Genomic DNA, 26328 nt, shown 5'->3' on the forward strand with positions numbered 1-26328 from the left:
AATGCAGCAATGCAGTAATGCATAAATCGTCCTCATGTGTTCAACAGCCAGACCTAGGCTCCCCAAAAATGGTACCCAGGGCTGTGAATATAATGTACCATCACAGGTACACTTGCAATTAGTGTATGCACACAGTACACACTCTGCCCAACCCTGTTGGTTCAATGTATTGTGCCACACCAGGCATGCATACATTCAGCACACACATTCCTTCTGCAGTCACTATTCATTAATGTCGCTTTTATGTATCGTGTTACCTGCAGGCAATCAGACCATGTCACAAAGAACACACCAATATATACCTTTAGGCTTGAGAACAGGGGACTTGCAGGCACACACTGACCCAGCATACACATTCACCTTGTGTACGCTGCACAACACTACACCCTTCATGTATTGTACGTCTTGGTGGTACATTAATACCTAGTACAAGTATGCACTGCACTTCACTGCATCTCTCATGTAAGGTACTTCTTGCAGGCACACATACATCCAGTCTGTGCACTACCCCTTGCACGCACTTCTCAGCACTGTTCTATCCCTGTACTCTACTGTTCCCAGGCACACATACAGCCAGTACAGAGTCCCCACTCTTGCACTGCACACTACTTACACTTAGATGAGGAAGGCTCAGGAGTGAGTTAAGCACAGAGTAGAGGAACTTTAAAAAGGTGGGTGAGCCAGTTGACTCACCCCAGTGACAGATTAAGGATGAGCCGTTCACTCCTATTGATCACTAAACTGTATACTGTCACCACTGCACTCATGCTGCTTAACTCCTGGTAACTGCAGTAGCCTTCCACCACTAAGGGGTAGCGCTGTGGGTAACCCTTCCGGCCCAGAAAAAACACGGTTTATGAGACAGGCCTATGTCATGGCGCACATGCATGATCCCTGTTTGCAAATGATAACACAAGTCATTATTAGGGATCCATACAACAGAACTGTTGGGTACTAAGATCAGGGGTACAGATCCATACCATGCATAGGACATTTCCATCCCAATAATAATCATGAACGTAAATGTCTTTCTTCTATAGAAAGGAGACTGAGTGGCATATTCACAACAGAATGGCAGAGCATGGTGTTACATCAGAATTGGTAACATCGCACTCCGACATTCTGAAATGGCAGGGATTCGTCATATTTACAATAATACGGTGCACCCCTGTGTTTCCTCTAGCACTGGTGATACATTTAGCTGCCTAGCATCAATGCAGGCTCCCTTGTACCATAGGACAAGTGTGCCTGCACTGCAGGGGATGATTGTTCAAGTTCAGGAATGTGTCCCTTGCTGCACAAGTCAAGTCAAGTCAAGTCAAAGAATTTATATAGCGCACTACATACCCAGAGGGTCTCAAGGCGCTTAGGGAGGGGAGGAGGATTACTTGTCAAATATCCACGTTTTAAGTTGCTTTCTGAATGCTAGGTGATTCTGGGTAAGGCGAAGGTAAGTGGGGAGTGAGTTCCATGTTTTAGCTGCCAGGTATGAGAAGGATCTGCCTCCCATGGTGGTCTTGTTGATGCGAGGTACAGTGGCGAGGGCTTGGCTGGAAGAACGTAGTTGGCGGGAGGGGGTGTAGAAGGACAGTCGTGAGTTGAGGCATTCTGGTCCGATGTCGTAGAGTGATTTGTGTGCGTGGGTTAGCAGTCGGAAAGTGATCCTCTTATTGACGGGTAGCCAGTGGAGGTCTTCCAGGTGACCAGAGATGTGTTCGTTACGCGGGATGTCTAATATGATCCTGGCTGAGGCGTTTTGGATTCGTTGGAGTTTCTTCTGGAGTTTAGCGGTAGTACCTGCGTAGAGGGTGTTTCCGTAATCCAGTCGGCTCGTGACCAGAGCATGGGTGACTGTTTTTCTGGTTTCAGTGGGGATCCAGCGAAATGTTTTTTTGAGCATGCGAAGAATGTTGAAGCAGGATGAGGATACGGCGCTGACTTGTCTGTTCATTGAAAGTGAAGAATCCAGGATAACGCCTAGGTTCCGTGCGTGGTCTGTCGGGATGGGTGCTTTTCCAAGGGCTTCCGGCCACCAAGAGTCGTCCCATGCAGAGGGGGATGTACCTAAGATGAGGACTTCTGTTTTATCTGAGTTCAGTTTCAGACGGCTGTGTTTCATCCATTCGGCAACTTCTTTCATTCCTTCATGTAGGTTAGTTTTGGCGGTGCTGGGGTCATTGGTGAGAGAAAGGATCAGTTGAGTGTCATCCGCGTAAGAGATGATGTTGAGGTTGTGTTGGCGGGCGATGGCCGCGAGGGGCCTCATGTATACGTTGAAGAGGGTGGGACTGAGTGAGGATCCTTGTGGAACGCCACAGATGACTTCAGTGGCCTCGGACTTGAATGGTGGAAGGCGGACTCTCTGGGTTCTTCCGGTGAGGAACGAGGTGATCCATTCAAGTGCTTTTCCTTGTATTCCGATGTTTCTGAGGCATTGTAAAAGGGTGCTGTGGCAGACTGTGTCGAAGGCTGCAGAGAGGTCGAGGAGGATGAGTGCGACTGTGTCTCCATTGTCCAGTAGAGTTCGAATGTCGTCTGTTGCTGCGATGAGGGCGGTCTCAGTGCTGTGTTTTGTTCGGAAGCCAGACTGTGAGGAGTCGAGGGATTTGTTGGCTTCGAGGAAGGCGGCGAGCTGGTTGTTGACAGCTTTCTCGATGACTTTGGCCGGGAAAGGAAGGAGCGAGATGGGGCGGTAATTTTTGAGTTCGGTGGGGTCCGCTGTGGGTTTTTTCAGAAGGGCGGTGAGTTCAGCGTGTTTCCAGCTTTCCGGGAATCCATGGAGATTTGTAACCTCCATGTGTGTTTCAGAATGCAGCACCCATGGAAACAGCAAAAACAAAGAGAAATTAATCATTTTAAGACCAGGTTTCCTAGATTTTTTTGGGGCGCTGCACCATATGTATGCTAGCCTTGTAAATAGGGGGTATCGTCAAAAAGCAATGGGGTTTGCAGCGGAACGCCCACTGCAACACTCATTGCCAGCCCCCATCTAGTGGCGATCACCCCTTGTAAATATGCCCCTAATAGTCCTAATCAATACCTTTCCCCTTTCTGAAAACATTTTTGCAGGTCAAATCACATCAACGACAATATTGATGATCTGAGGGCTTTTTGAAAGCTTTGGGTCCCAATAAGAAATGAGCTGAAGTAGAGTTGAACATTAGAGGTCCTCCTTGGACACCCCTACTGGATTTCAGTCATCAATAAAATACTAATGGGTGAAGAAGAATATTTTTGAGACATGACAAGCTCATATTTAGCCTCAGAAATTGTGTCTGAAACAATGCACTAGATGCTTTTTTTAAATGTATTTTTTATAAAGACTGTCGGGCATATTCTCAAGAATGTGAGTTAACCATCGCAAACTTAGCTTAACGCAACTTTGCATATCTCAGTAACACCGTCTTAACGTCCAATTCCCAACCCAGCAGCACCGTGCGATAGTAGTATGATAACGCGCCAAATGACCGCGTAAAAATCAACGCGACAAACAAAAAATGCGAAACACACACGCCAAAAAAGTTGCAATGCCCCAAAGCGTGATACCAAAATCAGAGAAAACCAGTGACAGGCTTGCAATTCTCACGCTTCATGTGGGAAAATGCACCAGAAAAGCCATACAAAAAAGCACACCAAAACCAATTCAAACTGCATAGTACCATGGATGCACCCAGAATGAGTGCAGAGGACAAGCCGAACCCCACAAGCTCCAAGGAGGACCAGCATGGAATCCCGTGTTCAGGGAAGGGCAAGGAGAAGAGGAAGACAGGGTTCAGTCCGCTGGAAAACCAGATCATCTTCACTGAGGTGATAGAACACTATCAACAACTGTTCGTCACCTCCACTGCGGCACTGGCAACCCAAACAGAAATATGGCAGGCCATCGTCACCAATGTCAATTCAGTCGGAGTGTCAAGGAGGTCAATGGAGTAGGTGAAGATGCGCTGGCATGATGTGCAAAGCCAGACTAAACAGAAACTCGCTCCCAACAGCAAGGCAGCAACGGCGACTGGAGGTGGGAGTCCTTCGCCACAAGAGGAGCTGGACGAGCAGGAGGAAATGGTGGACACAGTCACCAGTTTGGAGGCGGTGGCACAAGTTGGACATCTGGACACAGTTTTCTATGACCTGACCCAACAGCAACAGGGTGAGTAACAACCAGGGACTGGGGGGACGGGGGGAGATGGGCACAATGGCACACATGCACAATTATGTGCAGCACACTGCACATGCACAATGACTGTTGAACATGTCCGTGATACCCTTGGCACACTGCAGCACACATACAAACACCAAGTAGGCCCCCATCACATGTGCACATATGGACCCCTCAAAATCACCAACGACACAACCTATCCATGCACATGTGTTGAATCCAGAAAAGCAGCTGCTGTGTGATCCACACTGACTATGCAAGTGACACTCCATGACCGATAGCATGGCAGCAACCAAAATACATGACATGGTGCACGATTCGACATGTAGGTGGCCCAGTGTGGATCACATCTGTAGAGGAGCAGGTCACACTCTGACATATCTACATGCACCCACAACCCATGCCGTCCAATAAACGCAGCAGACATACAATGCACAAGGCCAAAAAATCTGTCCAAGAGCATAAATGACCCAAGTTGCAAACATTTCAGCCTCCGAAAAGCACACAATTCAATGGCACACTGCAGCAAAGGGATAAGGGACCACAAAATCAGAGCTGCAGGGGCGACGCCCCCACAATGCAGCACACACACATAGCAATCAAAGAACATCAGCAATGACGGCAATGTGGTACAACGTGCAACACCTACACCACAGGACAGAAGACACAACAGGTTCCGCTTGTGCGTAGAAACTGGACACCCACATCTGGCATTGCCTGACACTGTGTGATGATAATGTACGGAAACTACCACACATTCGTCATGTAGTCGAAAGTCCCACTGTCTACCATCAAATGACCAGCTCCACCAAAACAGTCACAATGTGCATTGTCATGCAGTCTGGATGTAAACATCTGCAAAGCGTCGACTACATGGGAAACTCTGTTAACCTGCAGCTCCCCTTAACATAGCAGAGGGACAATTAACACTTACTGCAGAGCAGACCAAAAATCCCATCAGTGATGATGAAGAGGACAACCTGCACATATGATCAGACACCCTTCAATGGGTAATGGACAGTCTCTGCACCCCACCCCCAGGAGCTGGGCAGCCCAGCTGCCTCGAGATGACCCCACCACCTGCACAGACCACACGGCAGGAAACACACAACAGCAAGGCTGTCTGCCAGGACCCCCACAAACAACACATGGAATTTCAACGCCGTGTGCGTTGCCCGGTGGAGTTGGCTGATCAGCTGCAGGTGGGTTTTGAGCTCGTGGCAGCCAAACTTGATGCCATACCTGGGCGTCTGAGTCCCATCAGAGACCACTTACAGTCCATAACGGACACACACTGTCCGCACCATGCTCCCAGACAATCCTTGGCTTACATCGCTGCGGCCATTACTCGGATACAAGAACTGTCTAGTGAGACAGGCACCAGCGATGACAGCACAGAGTTGGCTCACATGCGCACAACAATGGAGACCATGGAGCAGATGCAGGCTGGAAGTATGGCTACCAAGGCTGAACACCAGCGAGATGTAGCTGGGATCTTCCATGCCTTGCAGTTCATCATCTTGCCATTGCTGCCACTGAGCCTGTCCCAGATAACTGCAGCGGGAACTTCGACACACATCTCCGACCCCTGATGTGTCAGTGGCACACAGTGATGCAGCCCTATCACCGTCGCACCCTGATGAGTCAGTGGTACACAGTGATGCAGCCATTACACTGCCACACACACTGGACACACCGGACACAGAAGAAGTATTAGAGGAGTAAGATGTGGATGGTAATTACTGTGTGAGGAAGGAGGTAGTAGCATCCATCACTGCCATATGGCCTGTCCCTGCCTGGTTCTGCCCCATTATTCATGCCCTGGGACAACACCTTTCACTGAAGCCCGGAACACTCTGCGACATTCACCTGGACCCCGACATGGACTGCCATATCTTCACTGGTTGACAATTACACAGCAATCCTGATGTGGACTGTACTCTCCCTCTTCCAAATCATTTTTTAATCCCCAAAGGACTCTGGGTGGCCACCACTGGGCTTCCATGTAGTGTGGGCTAGGATGGCCATGTACAGCTCCAGCTCCGTCATTCACCAGAATGTGAATAAAACATTCGAAATCACACAGATGTGTCATGACTATGTTCACTCAAGTATGAAAGTATGGCTGGATGTAGGGACAATGATTGCACAAGAAGGTACACCCTGGTAAATGACATCAAGGTGCATGTTTAACCCGGAGCCAAATGACCAATTGGATGACTGTGAATGTGAGTACTAGCTGTGTCCCCATTGCACATTAACAACAATCTCGCGACCCCCCAACGTAGGTACACATCCATGTATTAAATAGGGCTGTGTGTAGGAATGACCAAATCGGTAGCAGGCCAGAAGTGGTGTCCTACATCACACCTGACAACAGAACTTCACTTTGCATACCTACTCACACTCATCTGTGTGGGCACATTCTGTTATGATTTATAACATTGCTCCACGTCGTCAGAGGTTGGACACCATACTCACATTGGTGAAGACACGTAAGTCCACAGGTCTGCCTGCAACTATCTCAAACCAATGTCTGGCTTACAGAGGTGGAGCTGTCAAAAGGGACCCACCCCATTGTACATGCGTTAGTCAGTCCTTCCCTGTGTAGGGACGATGGTCATTGTGGCACACAAGTTGTTAATCTAATCAACACTCATCACAGTTAGACACCAGTGAAGTAGTGTAGACTTTACTGGCATGTGAATGTCATTACGTACAAGGCAACAGCCACAACATGCAGGGACATGCTCAAGAGACTTACATGGGAACATGTTGAGGTGCAACAAATGGGGAGGCAAAAATATACACAAAATCATTACGGATGGCAAGGGTCTCAGCCCACCTTGCCTTGCTGGACGAGTCATGTGATGTTTGGCGTCTGCCCATTGCCCGTTGTGAGGGCACACGACTCACAGCCCCTGGGGTCTGCATAGTGCACTGCCACCAGACTATGCCAACTGTCTGCTCAGCTGACAGTGTTCAGGTGAAAGGGTCCAACAAAGTCACATGTTGTGCTACATTGCCATGTGTGTACTCTCCCCCAGCAGTATGTCCAAATTGGTAACGTTGCCAAATGACGCTGTGCTGCTCCGACCATGGAACCTCATCACCTTGCACAGGTGTGTGTATACACGCGTAGTTCCATGCACATGCATTCAGAGTCCAGACGAAGGCAGACATCGCAACTGTTTTGGTAGGATATGTGGGCATTCCCTACGATGCAACAAGGTGTTGGGACCTGTGCTGTGGGTGACAATCCGATGTAGCTGCAGGAACGTAGTTACTCGTCCATGAATGTCAGCACAGCTTCATGGGCAATGTGTTCCAATAGTACGTCATTGTCGGGTTCAAGAAACACCAGGATGAGCCAATCCATTAACTGGTCTGGGCAGATGTGCTCAGTCCACGTCATTTCCCCAATCTGCACCACAGCCCAATATGGAAGCGCCTCGATGTGGTCACTGCACACGAGGAGTTGTGCAATCTCCTATGCACAACTGCAAGCACATACACCAAAGATCAGTGCATCCCTTGCATGGCTATCCTGGTGACACTCCTGTTCATGGGCCAACAGGGGGGGGCGCACTATCAGGTCATAGTTCAATTCAGCTACCATTGCGTTGGATAGGTAGACCTCCATGGGTCACTTAAATGTGAATCATCGAAAGTTGAACCAGGGCTGCACGCAGGTGACATAGGCAAGACGGAAACTCAGACTGAAACTGATTTGCAACATTGCCATTGGCAGGAATCCCAACCGATACAGCATTCGTGCACGGTACAGTTTCACGTGACAGGGGTTGTGCATGTGCCCAGTATTGCCTGCCATTGCGTTTGTTGTTCTTTTGGCACCGGCACTCCTCAGACCGGCGGCAGTTCGGTGGACGATATGTCACAGCTCTGGGCAATGAGTTGTATGTGTGTGCAACATTTGGACTTATGGGTAGTTTTTAACCAATGTGTCAAGGGCATCCCTTGCAGGTGTCGGTCGTGCAGGGATAAGTGTGTATGGAGTGTGGGCACGTTGGTTTTTTGTTACCACAGTTTGTGGTGTGGGAGTCATCGGAGGCTGGTATGGTATCTCACGCAGGGTGTGCCAGCCGCATTCAGGACCAAGATCGGGGTTTTGGTTGGCCTTCTGCCTTGTGTGTTGAAACAAAGGAGCTTTCATTCCTAATTTTAGTCTGACTACTGCTTGCATTTCTTAAATATGATGTGGCCTTTGCGCTAACTGTGATGCCAGGCCTGTGATTTGGGGTGCACCAATTTCGAGACACATTCAGCTGTTAGCATGTTTGCATGTGCCAAGGGCCCGATTGGCCTTGCGCTCCTTGTTCAGACTCTCTCTTTCTTTCTCTCTTTCTCTTGCTCCTGGTCCTTTGATGAGTGCCTGACACACCCTCTGATCTTGGATATTGTCTTGCAGGCTGTGAGTCACAGATTGCCCAGGGATGCCCCACCATGACTATTCAGAATAGTTGTTTGGAGACAAATTAGAATGTGACATTTTGTTTGGTCTTTCAATGGTGAATGAATGAATCAGGATTTCAGCACTCAAATGTATGTTGATTGTTGCAATTGTGCGACATCAGGCGGTGCTTTTGTTAATGTTTTCGTGCCATTGATGTGCAGTAACTTGGTTCGGGTGAGGTGGGGGGTGCCCGGGGTGGGGCCCGGGGGGTGGCCTTCTTGGGTATCCAGCCCGTATGTTCAGTGGTTCCATGGCATCTGCTGTTCTTCAGATGTGGCTCCGGGCTGGGCTCCTTTTGTGGTGCAAGCTGTCGTCCGACTTTGCACCAGGTCAGAGCAGGTGTTAGTTTCCTGCTTCTAAAGCACCTTATCGCATGTTTTGTGGTCTTTTTGGCGATCGGGCTGGTCGTTGAGAATGTTGCAGAGTGGTGTTGTCACAGCTTTTGGCACGGGAACGCCTACTCTGCATCTTATTAGTTATAGTTGCAGGGGTCATCTGTGGCGATCTTTTTTGAGGCTGCTATCGTGGGTAAACTGGTGATGACGGCTCTTAGCACCTGCTTGTTAACCTGTTCGACACTGCTGACGAGCCGTTCCGTCACGCCCCTCGGGTGGGCTGTGCTGGTGACGGAATGGTTCCGTCACGGCCCGGCCGCCGCGCAGGCGCTGATTTCGCGCTTGCGTGGCGGGTTTAATTAAGCGGGCGGGGCCGTGACGGAACTGTTCCGCCACAAGCACAGCTCACCCGCGAGCGGTGACCGAACGGTTCTGTCACCAGCGCGGGTGAGCCGCGCGCCTGCTCACGACTGTTAGCGCTGCGGCGGAATAGCCGCCCCAGCGAAGGAGTTAATGGGGTGATAGATTTATCGCGAGTTTGGCTGCAATAAACTGCTGATAACTCTGCAATAGTTCCTTGAGAATATGCCCCTTGCTTTTAGTTTCAAGAATCCAATCTTTGACAACAGTCATAATTTCTGTTGGAAGTTTATTCAACTTATGGGAAGAGGGTTATTTTCTCCCTCTTTCCTCCTTTGCACAGCATTTAGCTAAATTACCTTATGAATGTTTCTAGTGTTTTATCAAATGTTATCAAATTATGCTGAATGATTACAATAATTTTGTTTCTGAACATTTATTATATGCAGAGATTAATTTATAGTGTTTACGACCAGTAATTTATGTACTGTTCTATTTTCCATTGTGAAAATGTCTTTTACTTTGCCTTTGAAAAGACATATTTTTTATTTATGTTCATTGAGGAAACCCTTTTCTACAATATAATATTAAGTGCCCTATCCCATCTACTACTTTATAGGGCAAACTTCTTCTGTTTATTCATGCCTTACTTAACTGACGTTAAGTAAGGCAAACCCCCTAATATTAGCCTCAGTCGGATGATCTTTCCTCATGCATCGTGACCAAGACTGCTTCAGGACCCCATTTGTCTCCCACAAGGAAGGCGAGCACATAATCTTCACTAAAGTGGCCAGCCTTCACCGTGATTTCCTTAAAATCTCTCATCCGTGACCAAGGTACAGTAGAGGGCAGAAGAGAATTGTATTTGTTGTAACCAGCGCCCGGCACTTGGCTGGGGGTGTCAAATCTTATGGGAGTCAAAAAGGTTCAGGTTATGCATGAGGGTGCAGGCATGTTTACACACCCTTAGGGCCTCATTTATAAACTTTTGGCACACAGCAGTGCCTTCCTGCTGCGCTGCTGTGTGTCAAAAGAAAAGGACAGGCAGCGGTGGCACCTCCGATATGGCGGAGGAGCATCAACCCCCTTGCTATGAACCACCTGAGGCAAACGGGAAAAATAAAATGATATTAAATTGGTTTTATTATCATTTTATTTTTGCCATTTCCCTCTAGAGTGAGCCAAGTCTGGGCGGGGCAGGGCTTCACTGTCGTCACAGGCACAGCCAGCAGGGTAGGAGTAGTAAGAACAGATATGCTATCCTGTCCGACCTTGATGCTTGTGACTGACGACAGCCAGTACATACAAGCTCATAGTTGTGCAATGAAAGGCAATACCCCCCTACTACGGGTAACAGTGTAAGCCCATAGCCATCATATATACTGTGGGAGAGACAAAGAAATGTTCTTAAAATAGCCACATGGAATGTAGCTGGTATCGCCCAAAAACTGAGCGACATTAACTGGTTAAAGATATGGCAGGACCAGGAAATAGTATGCTTTCAGGAAACTTGGGCCACGGAGTCAGTATTTATAAATGGTTACCGATCTTTTCAGACCCAGGCAAATACATTGTAACAGTCCGCCCGCCATCGCATAGGCAAAAGGGACCGCCCGCCTTAGGTGCGGCGGTCACGCAATGCAAATTACGATGTGCCTGCCACATTGGTGGGCGCAAACCCGTATTTTTACATTGCGTATTCCGTATTTTTACATTGCGGCAGGCGGCAGCACCTGCCACAATGTAAAAATACATGTTTTTCATTTGTATGTACAACGTGCCTGCCACCTTGTACATACAAATGAAGGGGGGGTACCATAGGTACCCCCATGTGCAGCATCCCCCCCACCCCCAGGGGGCCTGAAACGGGCCCCCAAAGGCATTCTCTGCCTGTCTTTTTGAGGCAGGATATCCGCCACAAAAAACAGGTTCCTAATGCACACGGCAGTGCCTGCAAGGCAATGCATAATGCCCCCATTGTACCATGTCCCGCCAGGCGGGCAGAAAAGGACCGCCTTGCAGGACCACGGCGGACGGTCTTTCTGTCCGGCGCGGTACCAATGCCATTCCCACTGCCATCCTGATGTGGCGGGAGGAATATTGAGGTTGATGGTGGGCGGTCTGCCACTGCCGGGCCGGTGGTCCTCACCCGCCATCGTAATCGGCCCCTCATAATCATAGCCGGGCCCACTAAAAAAGAAAAAGTGCCTTACTTTAGTGCGGATGCCGGAAAAATTGAGGTAGTAGACTCTTTCCCCTATCTGGGTCTCATTTTTGATAAAGAACTGCCATGGGCAAAATTGATGGAAGGAAGGAAGGTGGCGATGGAGAGGGGTATAATTGCTGTAAAATCTTTTGCAAAGAAATTAAGCGCTAAACCCTTATTGTCAATAAAAAAACATCTGCCAGGCCAGAGTAAAAGCAGCAGCGACTTATGGAGCCGGAGTCTAGGGTGTGGTTGCACCCACACCACTACAAACAATTGAAAATAAATGTTTTTAATCTGTAGTGGGCCTCCCTACTTCTTTCACAAATGAGATCTTACGCACGGAATTGGCCTGCCTTACATATCAGATTACATACAACTAGCCCTACTCCTCCTATGGTATTCAGTTTGGAGGAGAGACACAGTACCACTGACTCAATCCGTAATAAGGAGCTGCCTGACCATGGATAACTGGAAGAGATCCAGGTGGCTAAATTACGTAGAGTCAGTTCTAAGAGAGATTGAGCTCTACGAACTTTTTAAAGATCCTTTGGTTTGTAGGAAGATCCCCAAACAGAAGGTTAGTGCTACTTTCATCCTGATGTCTGAATTCAAGCGCAGGGAACACCACAAAGAGAAATACGCAGTACAGGCATACTATCTTAATCCACCACTAACGGAGGGAGGCTTTTCCTATCTAGTAAATGTAAACACGGTACATCACAGATTCATATTACTGAGATTTCGCACCAACTAGATTCCCGTAATGCTTGGTTATCCAGAAAAAACATATAATCACTCCGACCTAAGCGCGTGCCCACGTGAAAATGTATCTATGAAAATGAAAGGAATGTCCACCTCAAACAAATTTTGAAGAAAATGACATTTAAGCAGTGTCGGGTAGCATTATACTTTTTAAAAACACTACTCGACTCTTTGGTTTGTTACTCAGTAGCGACATTCCTATGGGCCTGCATGAGGAAGAGGAAGGGAATGGCGCGTAGATTACTGAGTTTGTTAAGTAATGACAATGAACCTAATCTTGCGATATGAAATGTCTCCTCTTTTTTAGTTGTTTTACGCATGCTCGTCTTTATTCTAGAATTGTGATCAAATATTTGTAATTTTAAAATAATATCTTGTAAAAAAATGTTTTAAGATGATGTATTTATATGTGCTTTTATGATTATTTTTAACATGATCGAATAAAGATGACAATGAATAAAAAAAGTGCACATGATGGTTTGTCCGTCCATCTTACGCTGGCTAAATTGTCATGCTCACTTAGGTTTCTCACAACCAGCTGTTTTCACAGCCGAGTTGGAAAAACAGCACAGATTCCCGGGAACAGTCTGAGTGCCAAACTAAGCCACTCAGACCAATCCTGCTGCTTCATTCATGCTATTGAGAGCAGCACTAGGATTGGGTGGAGAGTCTGTGCTGGTGTCCCAGGGACTACTAAGACACCATCAGGAACAAGAGTAGCTTGGGGCAGCCGGCAGCGTTGGCACAGGTACGTTTTCCCTTGTCTCGTCCCCCTCCCCTCCTCCCCACTTACATTTTGCAGTGGCTGCCACTGAGGGCAGGAATGCGCAGTAGCTATAAGATGCAGTGAATTCTTGTCCTTCATCCCTGTGCAGGTGCACAAACAGCAGCCATGCACCAATGCAGGCACCCTTCCGTCATGTTGTAAGGGATGACTGTTTTTGTGCCGGAAAGGGCACCTTACTGCACAATAACAATATTTGATGGCATTTTCCTTTTTCTAGCAGCACGCATAGAAAGAGGGGAAAATGGGGAGAAATAAAAGAATTTCTTCTTTTTGAGCCACTCCTTTGTCTCCCCTGGGGAGATGTAGGAATCTGATTCATTCCCAGGTTTAAAATTACTCGGCAATCTGGAAATGCTTCAGATTCCATGGATGTTGCGCGGGAACTCGCACAGCAACACCGATGGAACACCTCTTTCATGCAATGTTCTGCGTGAAGGTGCACTTTTTAGAAGGTTATGAAAAGCCATGAAGTGTCTTTGCATGGCCTTGTAAATATGCTGCGGCAGATTGCGCCACCAGTGCATCAAAAAAGTGACACAGCAGCGGCACAAAAATGCTACTGGGCCTTGTAAATAAGGCCCATAGTTTGTGAATAATGTATTTCATTAGGGGATTGCGCTTGTCAAAATGTATCTACTAGGACACATAAATTCCTCATTTCGTCATGAACAGAACAGGGAAGGGGATGAAGAGGTAATGAGAATGACTCCAGTCCTAACCAATGGTCTAAGATACTGATTTCTCAGTGCTAAGCACATTGCAATGTATATTTGCATATACTGTGACTTCTCCTGTCACTTAGTGACTACATATATCATCAACATAATGCCACCATTTAAGAGCTGTCAAATTCCCAAGGTCCACCCATGACTAACTTATCCAGCCAAGGGTATTTTTCTTTTCATTCTGGGACATGTATACTTAATATATCATTATTAATATTTATAATGGAATCAACAGGACTACGATACCAGAATGTAAAGAAAAACTATGGACTGAGAGGGCTGCTCCAGCATGAACCTGTGAAATGTGAGACCTCTGTCATTCATTTATGTATGGTACTCCAAAACATCACTTACAAAACTATCCCCAATTCACTAATATTCTTTGTAAGCAATTGCGTCCAAATTTCAAAACAATCTTCTAGTGTGTCTGTTGAGCGCCTTGACCCCATTTGTTGTTTCTTTTCACTCAATTTTGATTTATGATACATGCTTTGAAAGTTGCAGCAGGACGAAGCCTTGCTCCAAGATATTATTTTGTGTTTGTTCCTCTCAGGTTAAAAAATGTGAACAATTTCTGTCTTCCCCACGGCTTTGTGTTCTCTACACAATATAGCTGTAATAGCGCCTTTCACATCCTTGTTTCTCAGAGTGTAAATAATTGGATTTAGCATTGGAGTGATGACTGCATAGAACACAGTAATACAACTGTTATTGGCAGCAGAATAGACTGACATGGGCTGTATATACACGAACACCCCAGTACCGTAGAACACAGACACAACCATGACGTGGGAGGCACAAGTGGAGAAAGTTTTCCGCCTTCCCTCAGCTGAGTGTATCTTTAAGATGCTTGAGATGATGTAACTGTAAGAAACAAGAATCAACAAGAAGCAGCTAGGACCCAGGACACCTGGGGTGGTAAGAATCAGCACCTCATCCACTGAGGTGTCTGAGCAAGCCAACACCAAAAGTGGTGTTGCGTCGCAAAAGAAATGCTCGATGTGGTTTGGGCCACAGAAGGACAGTCGCAGTATTAGGGCAGTGTGCAATGTTGAGTGAATGAAGCCTCCAAGCCAAGCAGCAGCTGCCAGCTGCCCAGTCAACCTCCAGCTCATGATCATGGTGTAACGAAGCGGATTACATATGGCAGCATATCGATCATATGCCATCACTGCCAGTAGGAACATTTCTGCACTCCCCAACACATGAAAAAAGTACATCTGTGCGATACAGCCATTAAAAGATATGCTCTTCCTCTCTGTCAGTAGGTTGGTGAGCATTTTGGGGACTGTCACGGATGAGTAGCAGATGTCCAGGAAAGATAAGTTACAAAGGAAAAAATACATGGGGTTGTGCAGTCGAGGGCAGAAGGTGATGACTGCAATAATGGCTCCATTTCCCACCAAGGTCATTGTGAAGAAGACCAAAAATGCCAGGAAAAGTAAAATCTGCGCCACAGAGTCATCAGACATCCCGAGGAGGATGAATTCTTTCACCTGGGTTTTATTCTCTAGTGCGAAGATTGCATTGGCAGAAATCTGTTTCGAAAAGAATAAAGAAGTTGATAATAGCAAATTAAAGTGAAGTCCAAAAACAACAAAATTATTACCATTATTATTTACAAGGGTTTCAGGATCTAATTTGACAGAGACAGCAAACTCTTTGGTGGCCATTTAGGGTTTGGCGGACTGTGATCTGTTTCGCCAGGGCAGCAGAGACATGTGATCTGCTGCTCTAGTGAACTAGAGACTCCCATATGTAGAATATCTCCCTGCCTGTCAAGGATCTAAGTGGAGATCACAATCCCATTGGCTTATCTGAAGACACTGTAGGTTTGCTGAGCAGCCACTATTTTTCATGTTGCCATGCAGTTATTATATTGTTTTCAAAAACAAACTCCCAAAGTCAGAGTTTGTTTTTCAAAAGTATAAATCAATTTTTTTCTCTTGGGGAACTCCAGGCTTTCCTTAGTGGTTCCAAACAAGAAAATAAAAGTACCTCAGATCGATAGCTAGATATCTTTGGAGCCATCTACTAAAGTTTCTGCCTGCAGGTCAATGGAGGTTCCAGATGCAGAAACATAACTGTTTGCCCAACTTATACCAGAGCAGGCAGAACATCAGTTTGCTAGACAGAGGGCCTAATTTAGACTTTGGTCAAAGGGTTGCTCCATCACAAAAGAGTAGGGCATATTTACAAGCGCCTATCGTCACAGGAACGTCAATTTTAGTGACGTTCCTGTGGCGATATGTGCTTCGCCTTATTTACAAGGAAGATTAAAGCCACTTAAAGTGGCTCAAGGCTGCCTTGTAAATAAGGAACCCTGTAAATAGGAGGCAGAGACAATATTAAGACTAGGGAAAACCTGGTCTTAAACAGGCGAAATGAGGAGAAATGCTTTATTTCTCCTTGTCGTTGCTGTTTCCATGTGTGCTGCGTTGTGCAGCACGCATAGAAACAGCAAACGGCTGTTGATTGTTTATGTGCAGGAAGGTGATCTGTTCTGCACACAATCCATCTTTAAAGAAGAAGTGACAAAACACCATTTAAAGATTGTTTATGTACAGGAAGGGACACCTCCCTGCACATAAACAATATTCTCCTCAATGCAGACACCTTTGCACTATGGTGCAAGGGTGCCTGTGTTGGTGCTAGGTTGCTAAATTTAGTGCCAGCACAGGGGGAAACGCAGGGCTGCACCATATCATTGTAAATATAGTGTAGCCCTGCATTTCAGAAGTGATGGAGTGTGACATTAAGCCAAGGAGGCTAACACCGTGTCGTGTCTTGAAATGCTAATACAATGATGCTTCACAAGTCTTACATTTTTCAATGATTTGTGTACTGTAAATATGATGAGAAAAATTCTGTCTGATAACTGGATTCCACACAAGACATGTCCTTCTAGAGCAGAGGTCTTCAAACTTTTGAAGGTTGAGCCTCCCCAGCTGAATTTTTTTAAATGTCGGGCCCCCCCCACCACCTGACCGAAATTTCTGGAATCTGGTACACTACATAATCAACCGTCACCCGCATATCCCGGGCCATATCTTGCAAAAAATGTCCAAAACAATGAGGTTCCTCCTTCTCCATGAATTCCCTCACTACCACTCACCAACAATGCACCTCATCTCGCTATATCACCTTTCCCGTTCGTGTGGGGGAAGCTTGCACTGCTAACCAATGCTCCATGATGTACATATATTTGGGGAGAGCTTGTAATGTTCGCTGAGTGTGAAGGAATCTTAACCTGCTGCAGTCTGTTCATATCTGCGCTGCATACATGAAGGATACTAGTACTGCTGTTGCCACACCCCTGGAATCCCAGCTCCTTTCATATGGGGCAAGCTTGCACTGCTGCCCCTATGTTCCACGATGTATATGTATTTGAGGAGAGGTTGTACTGTTCTCTGAGTGTGAAGGAAGTTTGTCCTGCCGCAGGCTGTATCATAACTGTGCTGCATGCAAGAGGAATAAATGTACTGTTGTCGCAACACTAAGGAATCCCTTCTCTGTTTGTGTGGGGGAAGCTTGCAGTGCTGATGCATGTACTTTGCCTTTTCTCAGTTCGTGAGGCTATAGTGCACGGCTCCCTTTCTGTTCTTGCTCTGTACTTGTGAGCATATTTACACTGCTCCTGTCCCTGTGTGTGAGGAAAGTTGGTCACAGTTTCCAGTATAAGGAAAGCAGTGCTGCTGTATCTGGTGTGGGTCTGTGCAGCAAGCTTCCACTGCTGGAGGCTGTCAAACCAGTGTACCGTGTGAATGAAGGACGCTTGTCCTGCTGCCAGCGGTGCCACTCATGATTCACATCTGTGTGTGAGCGGAGCCCGTGCCGTTGCTCCTTAGACTGAACTTGCTGGAACCACTAATGCATGCCGTGGTTTGTGCAAAATCCACAGATTTAACTGAGCTCAAAATGTGGTTTAAAGGTAGATTTCCGTTGCTGAAGGTCCCTAAGCCTGCCATTTAACAGAGACACCTTTTCCATGTGTTGAGTTGTGTTTGCGCCTCACCAAGTCCGCCTCCCGTGGGGTTCAGGTACGATATGCGAGACAAAGACAGGTGCAGTGTGAGTGCTTTCACTTTGGTATCTCCCCGCTATCCCTTGAGAGGCCCCCTCGCCTCTCTCCTCTCTCCATACGTATAGATACTGCTGTGAAATATACTCCTATTGTTGAAATCCCGGCATAACGTGTTAATCACAGCTCAGAATCACGGCAGGGCAAACTCAGTCTATTATCCTTTTCAACAAAGGTAGCACTGTAGAACTTGAGATGTACAAATCTGTACTTTAAGGTGCCTAGAAGGCTCAGTGCCAAGTCAGCGTGCTGTAGTCCTTTGGTACATGCCTGCCTTGTGCAACAGTAATAGGTGAAACAGAGCAGTGGGGTCATGTGTGCGGTAACATGTGACGTGTATGTTACTGCCTGTACATATCTGACTCATTCAAATCCGGGTGAGAATCCGAGGTGCGGGTGTGTCATGTGGCGCGCTGGGAAGAACGCTTACCTATGTGTGCGGGCTTCCCTCTGACATGGAAAATAATTCTGGGCCGCGGATTGTGCAGTGTTCAGGGTGTACTGCGCATGCGCACTGTCCTGCCTGAGGGACTGATCCTGTTGGCATTACCCCCTTTTGTTTGCTCGTTACTGTTCTGCTCCTGTTACGGGGCAATGTGTATCGACAGTTGTATTTCTTTGGTGTGTTTGCTCTTGTGTGCTGTTTTATACGTCTAAGTGTCCAGGGTAGTAGTTTGCGCACTGTGTGTATCTCCTAGAGTTGGAAGCATAAGGTGGGCAGGGAGCTAAGAACTTCCAAGAATCCAGAGTTTCCGAGGGTGGCTGAGAGAAGGGTTTCCAGATGCCCAAGGCTTCGAGGGTTAAAGGGTGTCCTTTCACTGCTGAGGTTACGTGAAGGTTGAGCATGTCTGAGATATAAGTTTGCTGTGATTCGTGCTGTGTTGTTATCCATACATAGCATTTCAGCTGTAGGAATTAACCTGGTTTGCTCGGTTGAAATTGCAACAGCATCTCCCCCGACCTAGTGTGTCAGCCTGGGTTCAAAACAAGCTAAGGCAAGTCTGGAGTGCAGTTGACTCCCCAATACGTTAAAAAAAACCTGCTACAGTGAAAAATACAAAAATCGTTTTCTATATACAATGCATTTATGAGTAAAATAATTCAATATGTGCAAATTAAGTGTACTATTGAGAAGTAAAATGGCCACTCATGTATTACAATGCAAGCACTCAATACAAGGTGAATGATACAACAAACTGCCAGTTTCATCAGGTGAGAGAGTAATAGTCTTCTGGACGGAGCCACAGCCCACATTATGAATATTGTAAAGAATTATTAACAATTGGTCTCATAGATAGCTACGCTGTCAAGCAAGACATATAAAGAATTTCGTGAGTGGAGTAAAAATCCTTATTGCTCTTTGCAAGTAAGGGCTTACTGAGGCATTTCCAGTGAGAAGCCGATGCACCTTTTTAATATCCTGGCTGACTGCTAGTCTTCTGATGAGAAGTCTGGAAGTGCTGGCCCATTTGTTGTACCCAGTGATTGTAAATCTGGAGTCAAAGATAGGAAAGGCCCATTTAATCAGCTGGTGTGCACCAACATATTCAAGCCAGTAAGTAGCCTTTTACCCAAGCCTGTGTTATTGTGTTGACCAAGCAGATGGTCCTGCGGTTTATATACGCTGCTGTGTATACAGGTTGTTTTTGCAGTTTGCATTCTCCCAGGATGTTCTACTTCTACAAACAGGGTGTCTTGGCTGCCGAGGTCAGTAAAACATAACCCTACAGCACATGTGATGATGGGGCGAGGAGTGGTCTACCTGATGGGGGTCCAGCTCAGCATTCCATTTCCAGGCCCACAGGCCGATACCACCTCTGTCATTACCCATAGTCCGAGACAATGACTGCAGGCCAAAACCACACTGTTACTAAACTTGAAGATCTCAGACGCTGCTGCAGCCAAAACTCACTGGTGCTGCTATAGACACCAATGCAAACAAGAAACTAGGGCACCCTGCCACCTAACTGGGTAGTAAAAGACAGCCATAATTGGGGTATCACTGCACCTGCTGTACCAATGATGGCTGTGTCATTGCTGGTACCCCACGAATGTCCCCTAGCACTGAAAGTAGGACAATAGCCCATTGCCTTCTATTATGAAAATTCAGAGTCCGAGAGTCCGGGCTGAAACCCCTGTGCGTCAGTCCGGGCTGAGACAGTTTCCCCGCACAGCTGCACCAGAGTACTTCACAGGTCATTAAAAGACCATTTACATGTTAATGAAGCTTTGATAGTTTTCACCCTTTCTTAGGGCCCCTGAAGCCCCACTCTGCCGTTTGCTTGAAGAATCAAAAAAATAAAACGCCCCTCCCGAAATTTGACTCTAGGTGCGCCTCAGCCTGCTTGTGAGACAAAGGTGAGATTTATGGGTGGAATGCGCGCCCCCCCGAGACGATGTTGTGCCCCCCCAGGGGGGCGCGCCCCACAGATTGAAGAACTCTGTTCTAGAGTTAGTGTGGTTAGTGTTAAGGAAGTGTAGTGCTACATCTGTTTCATAGACCTAATTATCCAAAACGTTGAGCTCCTCACTCTCCCCTTCTTTTGATCGTCCTGGAAAATATCATGCGATCAATACTAGCCAGCACTTTCTTCATCATGCTTTCTTCATCATGCTCTGAAAACATGCTGTCACACAAGATAAATTCAGCAGAACTATAATTAACCTATAAGCACAAAGAAGAGTGAAAACGAACACAAAGCCCTAGAATTCTTATGAAATAGAACTTGGTGGAATGCACAGTAAAGATCCCTCACATTGACTCAATTCGTACCACTAGGCATAGATAGTGCCACTGATATGTTAGACAGGTGTTGCCAATCATCCGGAATACTCTGATTCAGATTACGGAGATCTACACACATCCCTATTTTATGCTTCCCTTCTTTGGCCCCCAAAGCTACGGTGAGCAGCCATGACATCGCGGGCTTTACCCCGCACTGCCATTACGACGCTGCTATTACAATGCAAGTCGTTAGAACGACTTGCGCTGGAGGGCGCTGTTGCTAAAGGAATAGTTTAATGTTCTATTCCAACACCTTCCCTACTGTAACCTGTGCTGGAGTTGGAATAGAAAATTAAACTATGCCACAATCCAGCGCCTACATCGCAAGTCGTTGTAACGACTTGCGTTGTAAAGGATGCGTCGTGATGGCAGTGCGGGGTAATTCCTGCGCTGTCATGACATACATCCAAAGCTACAGCACAAACCACACCCTCAATCTCCTCTATGAAACTGAGCTGCAACACATTTTCTAGCTCCTTTCTCTAAGGCTGCAGGCACCATATTGGCTCTTCTGCACCAAGGAAGAAAACTAAATGTTTTTACATTTTAAATACTTTAATATTTATTAACATTTTATGTTTAAAAACAGAAATGACATAACGATTTACAAAAATATTTTTACAAAACATCCTAGCACAACTTAATGTTGGGATTTACAAAGCATAGAGTTATGTTTAATGTAGTCCATCATGTTCCCTGTAGATTAACATCAAACAAAAAAGAAACCTGGAAAAGCCCCCACTGATAATATATAGAAAAATATCTTCCTTGAAACGTAGCTTAGGGATGGAGGCAAGTTGGCGGTGGGGTGAGACACACTGATTGCTCATCTGCCATCCAGACCAACAGGTGCCATCAATAGCAGAGTCCTGGATCACATTAGTGCATCCTGAATCACCACAGAAACATTTGAGATCTCCTGGCTTCCCTAAGAGGAGTTCATTTTGTCACCTGGAAAATTCTAGCTGTGACGTGACAGCCTGGGTAGCTGACCCCGAACAAGTTAAGATGGTGGCTGCCCATACCTGAGTGCCGCCGACCATGCCAATTTGCTCCTCCCCACTCTGGTGACAGCCCAATGGTGTGTGGGAGTAGCAGAGCCCCTTGAGCGCTTACGTGGGGGCACATGATTGCATCCAAAAGCCTCCGCTGCTGTATGGTGGCCCATACATCTGACTCCAAGAATGGCAAGATGGTGGAACCAACACCTAAGACCCACCAGATGCACTGCACAGCATCTTATAACAGCGATGGCCAGCTTACTGTGACATAGAGAGTGGGGGTGGCACTTAGGAGATTGGAAGGCCATAGCAGTTCTGCAACACCCACAACTACCCAGGAGGGCTCGGCCCCACAGGTTTCCGGTCATGTGGCTGCCATCCAGACACTGAAGAGAAGAATGCCTGCCCACACAGCATAAGCCAGTGGGGCCCGGGACATCCCTTAGAACAGAGCCTGCAGAACCAGGCACATAGTGGAGAAAGCACTCGGAGGCCCGCAGTGGAAATTCCATATGGAGTCTGACAACCAGAGAGGCCTTTGATGAGGACACAGCCAGGTTCCTTTGCTGTGGCGCAATCCATCCATATGTACAAACTTGCCTGCTGACCTGTCAGTGGGGCGCATAGCCCCCTCTCCCAGAGAAGTTGCACCAGCAATCATCAGAGCTGAGTCTGAGCCCCCGCTTGGCTCCTCCTTTGCTGGATCCAGCTTGGCCTTGAAGGAGCAGTGAATATGGGTCTCAGACGGGCGGTGCAGCGCTGTGGTGGATGCATTCGCCGATAGTGGACCCGGTGGGTTCTTGATGGTGCCCTGTGCATCTGGTCACCCACCTCAACAACTGGAGAAGTGTGGCTCACTGGTTAGAGGAGGCAGACCCTGATGCAGAGGTCAGACCCGGGACCAGGGTTCAATTCCCGACGCGGCAGGGTCTTGAGCTCAAAAATGTCCACGGACTCGATAATTCTCTCGCCTCGGTGCCTACTCCAATCATGGAGTCCCACTCTGCAACTCTGGGCAATAGCTTGCTTAATCTCCACTATGGCCCCACCGCGATGGGATGCCTGGTCTTCACCTTGGGGATGCCCAGTAGGGGTTATCTCGCAGGGAAAGCCAGGACGGGTTCCCAAAGCAAGCGCTAAGAGACCTGTTGGTGATTTGGCGCTATATAAATCGAAATTAACATAACATAACATAACATAACAACTGGTAGCCCTACCTCCTGATTGTCTATTGGAGATGAATACAGACACTTAACTCCTCCTGCCCTCTGTGGAGAATACTTGTGGGTGCTGCTGGAGTCCAGGGGAGACAGCTCAGTGGTGCAACAAATGGGGGCCTGCAGCTGTACAGTCACAGCCTTGCAGTACATATCCTCCTCACCTTCACCATGGAGACAGCAATAGGCAAATAAGAACAATATATGTGTGACATTCTTATCGGCTCTACCTCAGCTGCCCCTAAAGAACCCACCCTGGGTTCGGATCAGCCTCATCAGATGGACTCAGTGGAGGATACCGGCCACGATCATGCACCAGTGACCAGTACCTTTCTGGCCTCCCTGTTCAACTCCTTCAAGTGGAATATCCAGGACCTCAAGAGGGAACTCTTCCAAGAACAGCGAGACATGAATCAGGACCTGAGCTTCGTGGGAGAGCAGGTATCCTCCCTAGAGGGTAACGAACCGGCCGTGGTTGAAGAAGTTGAGATGCTGAGGCAGGAAGTTATTTGTCTACAGGTTGACTTTTGGGTCCAAATGGAGGACCTGAAGAATAGATCCCACCACAAAAATGTCCATCTGTGGGGGCATCCCAGTGGGCACGAAGGGCACTGGCATACAAAGCTATGTCCAAGCACTGTTCCGCTATATCCTGGGCTGCGACGTAGACACCGCTCTACAACTTGACAGGGTGCCCTGGGTCGGTCATCTGGAAGCCCCAACGCCAAGCCGCCTGACATCCTGGCATGTTTACATGACTTCCAGAACAAGGAAGGCATTATCAAGAAGCCCAGAGGCTTGCACTCTATACCCTTCCAAGGACATCAAATACCCATCTTCCAGGACATCTCTGTGCTCACCCTCCAGTGCCACAGATACTTTAAACCAGTTACTGAATTCTTACGCTCAAAAGAGGTTTGCTATGGATGGGCTCAGCCCTTCCGACTGGTCTTTCACTGGAATACCCAACTGTTTCAACCCAAGACGCTGGGGAAGGCCTGTCGCATCTTGGGGCTGCCCAGTGACCCTCCTGCCTGCTTAACACCCAGGTCCCCTTGGGGTTCCCCCCACGTACTGCACTCTGGCAAAAGCCTGGCAACATAAGAAACTTCCTTGCACCAGTCAAAAAGAATGCTGGACAGTCTGGTATGTGATACTGGCAAGAATTCTGCATGACCTTCAACACCTCCTTTTCTCATCGACCTAGGCACACGTTTATACCCAGAGACTGCTCTTTGATGCTTAAGTCTGAGGTGGCGGCCCCTGTGCCTAATGGCTACTCCCCTCAGTTCTACAAAATATTCTGTCACGCCCTGGCTCTGCTGTTTCCCTGTTTTTTAAATTTCTTCGCTAATACCAGGACCATCAATGACAACATGCTTGAAACATCCATCTCAGTCATCCTTAAACCTGGTAAAGGCAACACACTATGCGGGTACTATGGATTTATCTCCCTTCTTAAGATTAATGCCTAGTTGTTTACAAGCATCCTTGCACACTGCCTTAACCCTCTTTTGCCTGGCCTGGTCGTTCCCGACAAGACAATTTTGAATTTTCATCCTCAAACGCCAATGTGGGGCTGAAACCAAGTGCATCCTCCCCCTCATGGACAACATCCATCGGTCTCGGAAGGAGGCTCTCCTTGCAATCAATTCTGAAAAGGCATTTGACAGAGGACATTGGCCATATCTCTTTGTAACCATGAGACAATTTGGCCTCAGAGACAGATTTCGACATTGGATCCAAAGCTTCTGTAACTCACCGGGGGTGTTGGTGAAAGTCAACGGTGTATCGTTCCAGTTCTTTCACATCGGGAAGGCACATGATATGGGTTTCTTCTCTTACCTCTGCTATTTGCCTTATACATGGAACACCTAGCCCAGAGAGTGAGAGCGGATCCCGCCATTGTTGAAATACCCTTGAGACCCTCATGGGTGAGTAGGGCGCTTCAAAATTTCCTGATTGATTGATTGATTGATTGACCCTTTGGAGGTGACCGCATATCATTAGCTTCTATGCTGAAGATGTTATTACCCTCACCAACCCGCTGTCGTCCCTCCTTGCCCTTGTTTGGGAGTTTCAATCCTATGGGGAAATCTTAGTGTTCAAGGTTAACATACAAAAGCCCCAAATATTGAAGCTATCACTTTCTCTGCGTATGAAGCCTATCTCTGCTCTGTGTTCCCCTTTGAGTAGGCGGGAAGCTCCCATACCTTACCTCGAATTCAAATGGGCCCGAACAGTAGCGAAGACAGTGGCTCTTAACTGCGCTGCCCTCACCTCACTGGATCTGTCAGATTTGGCTAACTGGCAACAGTTGCAACTGTCATGATTCGGCAGGAGAGCTGCCATCAACATGACAGTCCTTCCACGGATCCTATATGTCTTCCAATCCTTGGCACTGACAGCGCTGAAGCACACCCTTTGGACCCTGCAGCTGGGGATCAATACATTTATCTGGGAGGGGGAAAAAACTTTGGATCCTTAGGCGGTTACTATGTGGTGTGAGCCTGGCGGGTGGATTAGCTGTCCTCATGGTAGCTAGATACTTCCAAGCCTCTCAGCTTCCCTTTCTGATGGAGTGGAATTGCCTCACTTCTGAGAAAAACATTTGGAAAGAACTGGGGTTACCCCACAGACATAAAGTGTGGGGTCTCCATTCATCCCTGGTGAATGGTTCCATCTTCTGGGTTTGGGATGTCAGGATGCTCTGGGCCAAGCTGACCTCCTTTCCCTCACCCATGACTTCCATACTATCAAACCCAGACTTTTTACCAGGCATGCAGCAGCAGCGGTTTCAGCAACGATGGGGGTGAGGCTGCAAATGCGTAGGTTTCATGTTTGACATCCAAGGGATAATCCCATTTGACTGTCGGAAGGCAGATTATGGCTTGGTGATGGCAGACTTATTGTGAAATTTATAACGCGCTCAGTTACCCAGACTGCATCCAGCACTTAAATATTCAGCACCGGGTGATGCACCTGTCCATTGAAACATATGCAGAGTGCCCCATTATGCCCTTTGAGAAATGGGTTTTCCTTAAGAGGAATGATAGATGTCTTATCACAGAGATTTATGCACTCCTGGGCAGGGCACTTGCCACCAAAGAATGAAAAGACATCTAATACAGTGCCAGACACACAGCACAACATATTGAGCACCAAGATAGCATAATAAATAATTTCCCATTGATACCTTACGCTCGCGCATCTTCAGACTTGATGTCCGGTGCACACACAGGTATGCTCGAGAAGCGGCAGTGGGACAGGCATCTTGGTGCACTTACTCTGGCATTGCCCGATGCTGGTCCGTTACAGGGAATGAATCCTTGATGACATAGATGGGGCCTTTAATACAGGTTCCTGGCCTATACTATACTGGGGCTTCCTAACCCTGGGAGATACCCTTTACGTTCGATGAGTGGGAGGCAAATTG

General features: G+C 47.3%; 1 protein-coding gene across 1 annotated transcript; it reads right to left on the reverse strand.

Moving 5' to 3' along the window:
* Window positions 1-14362: 14362 nt before the first annotated feature.
* On the reverse strand, window positions 14363-15481 carry LOC147748944 (olfactory receptor 4E2-like). Its single transcript, XM_086929237.1, has one exon. It carries the CDS (start codon window positions 15479-15481, stop codon window positions 14363-14365), a length of 1119 nt encoding a protein of 372 aa, XP_086785363.1.
* Window positions 15482-26328: the final 10847 nt, after the last annotated feature.

This window comes from Lissotriton vulgaris, chromosome 1_1 (assembly GCF_964263255.1).
Source record: "Lissotriton vulgaris chromosome 1_1, aLisVul1.2, whole genome shotgun sequence".
In the NCBI taxonomy this organism is placed as follows: Eukaryota; Metazoa; Chordata; class Amphibia; order Caudata; family Salamandridae; genus Lissotriton; species Lissotriton vulgaris.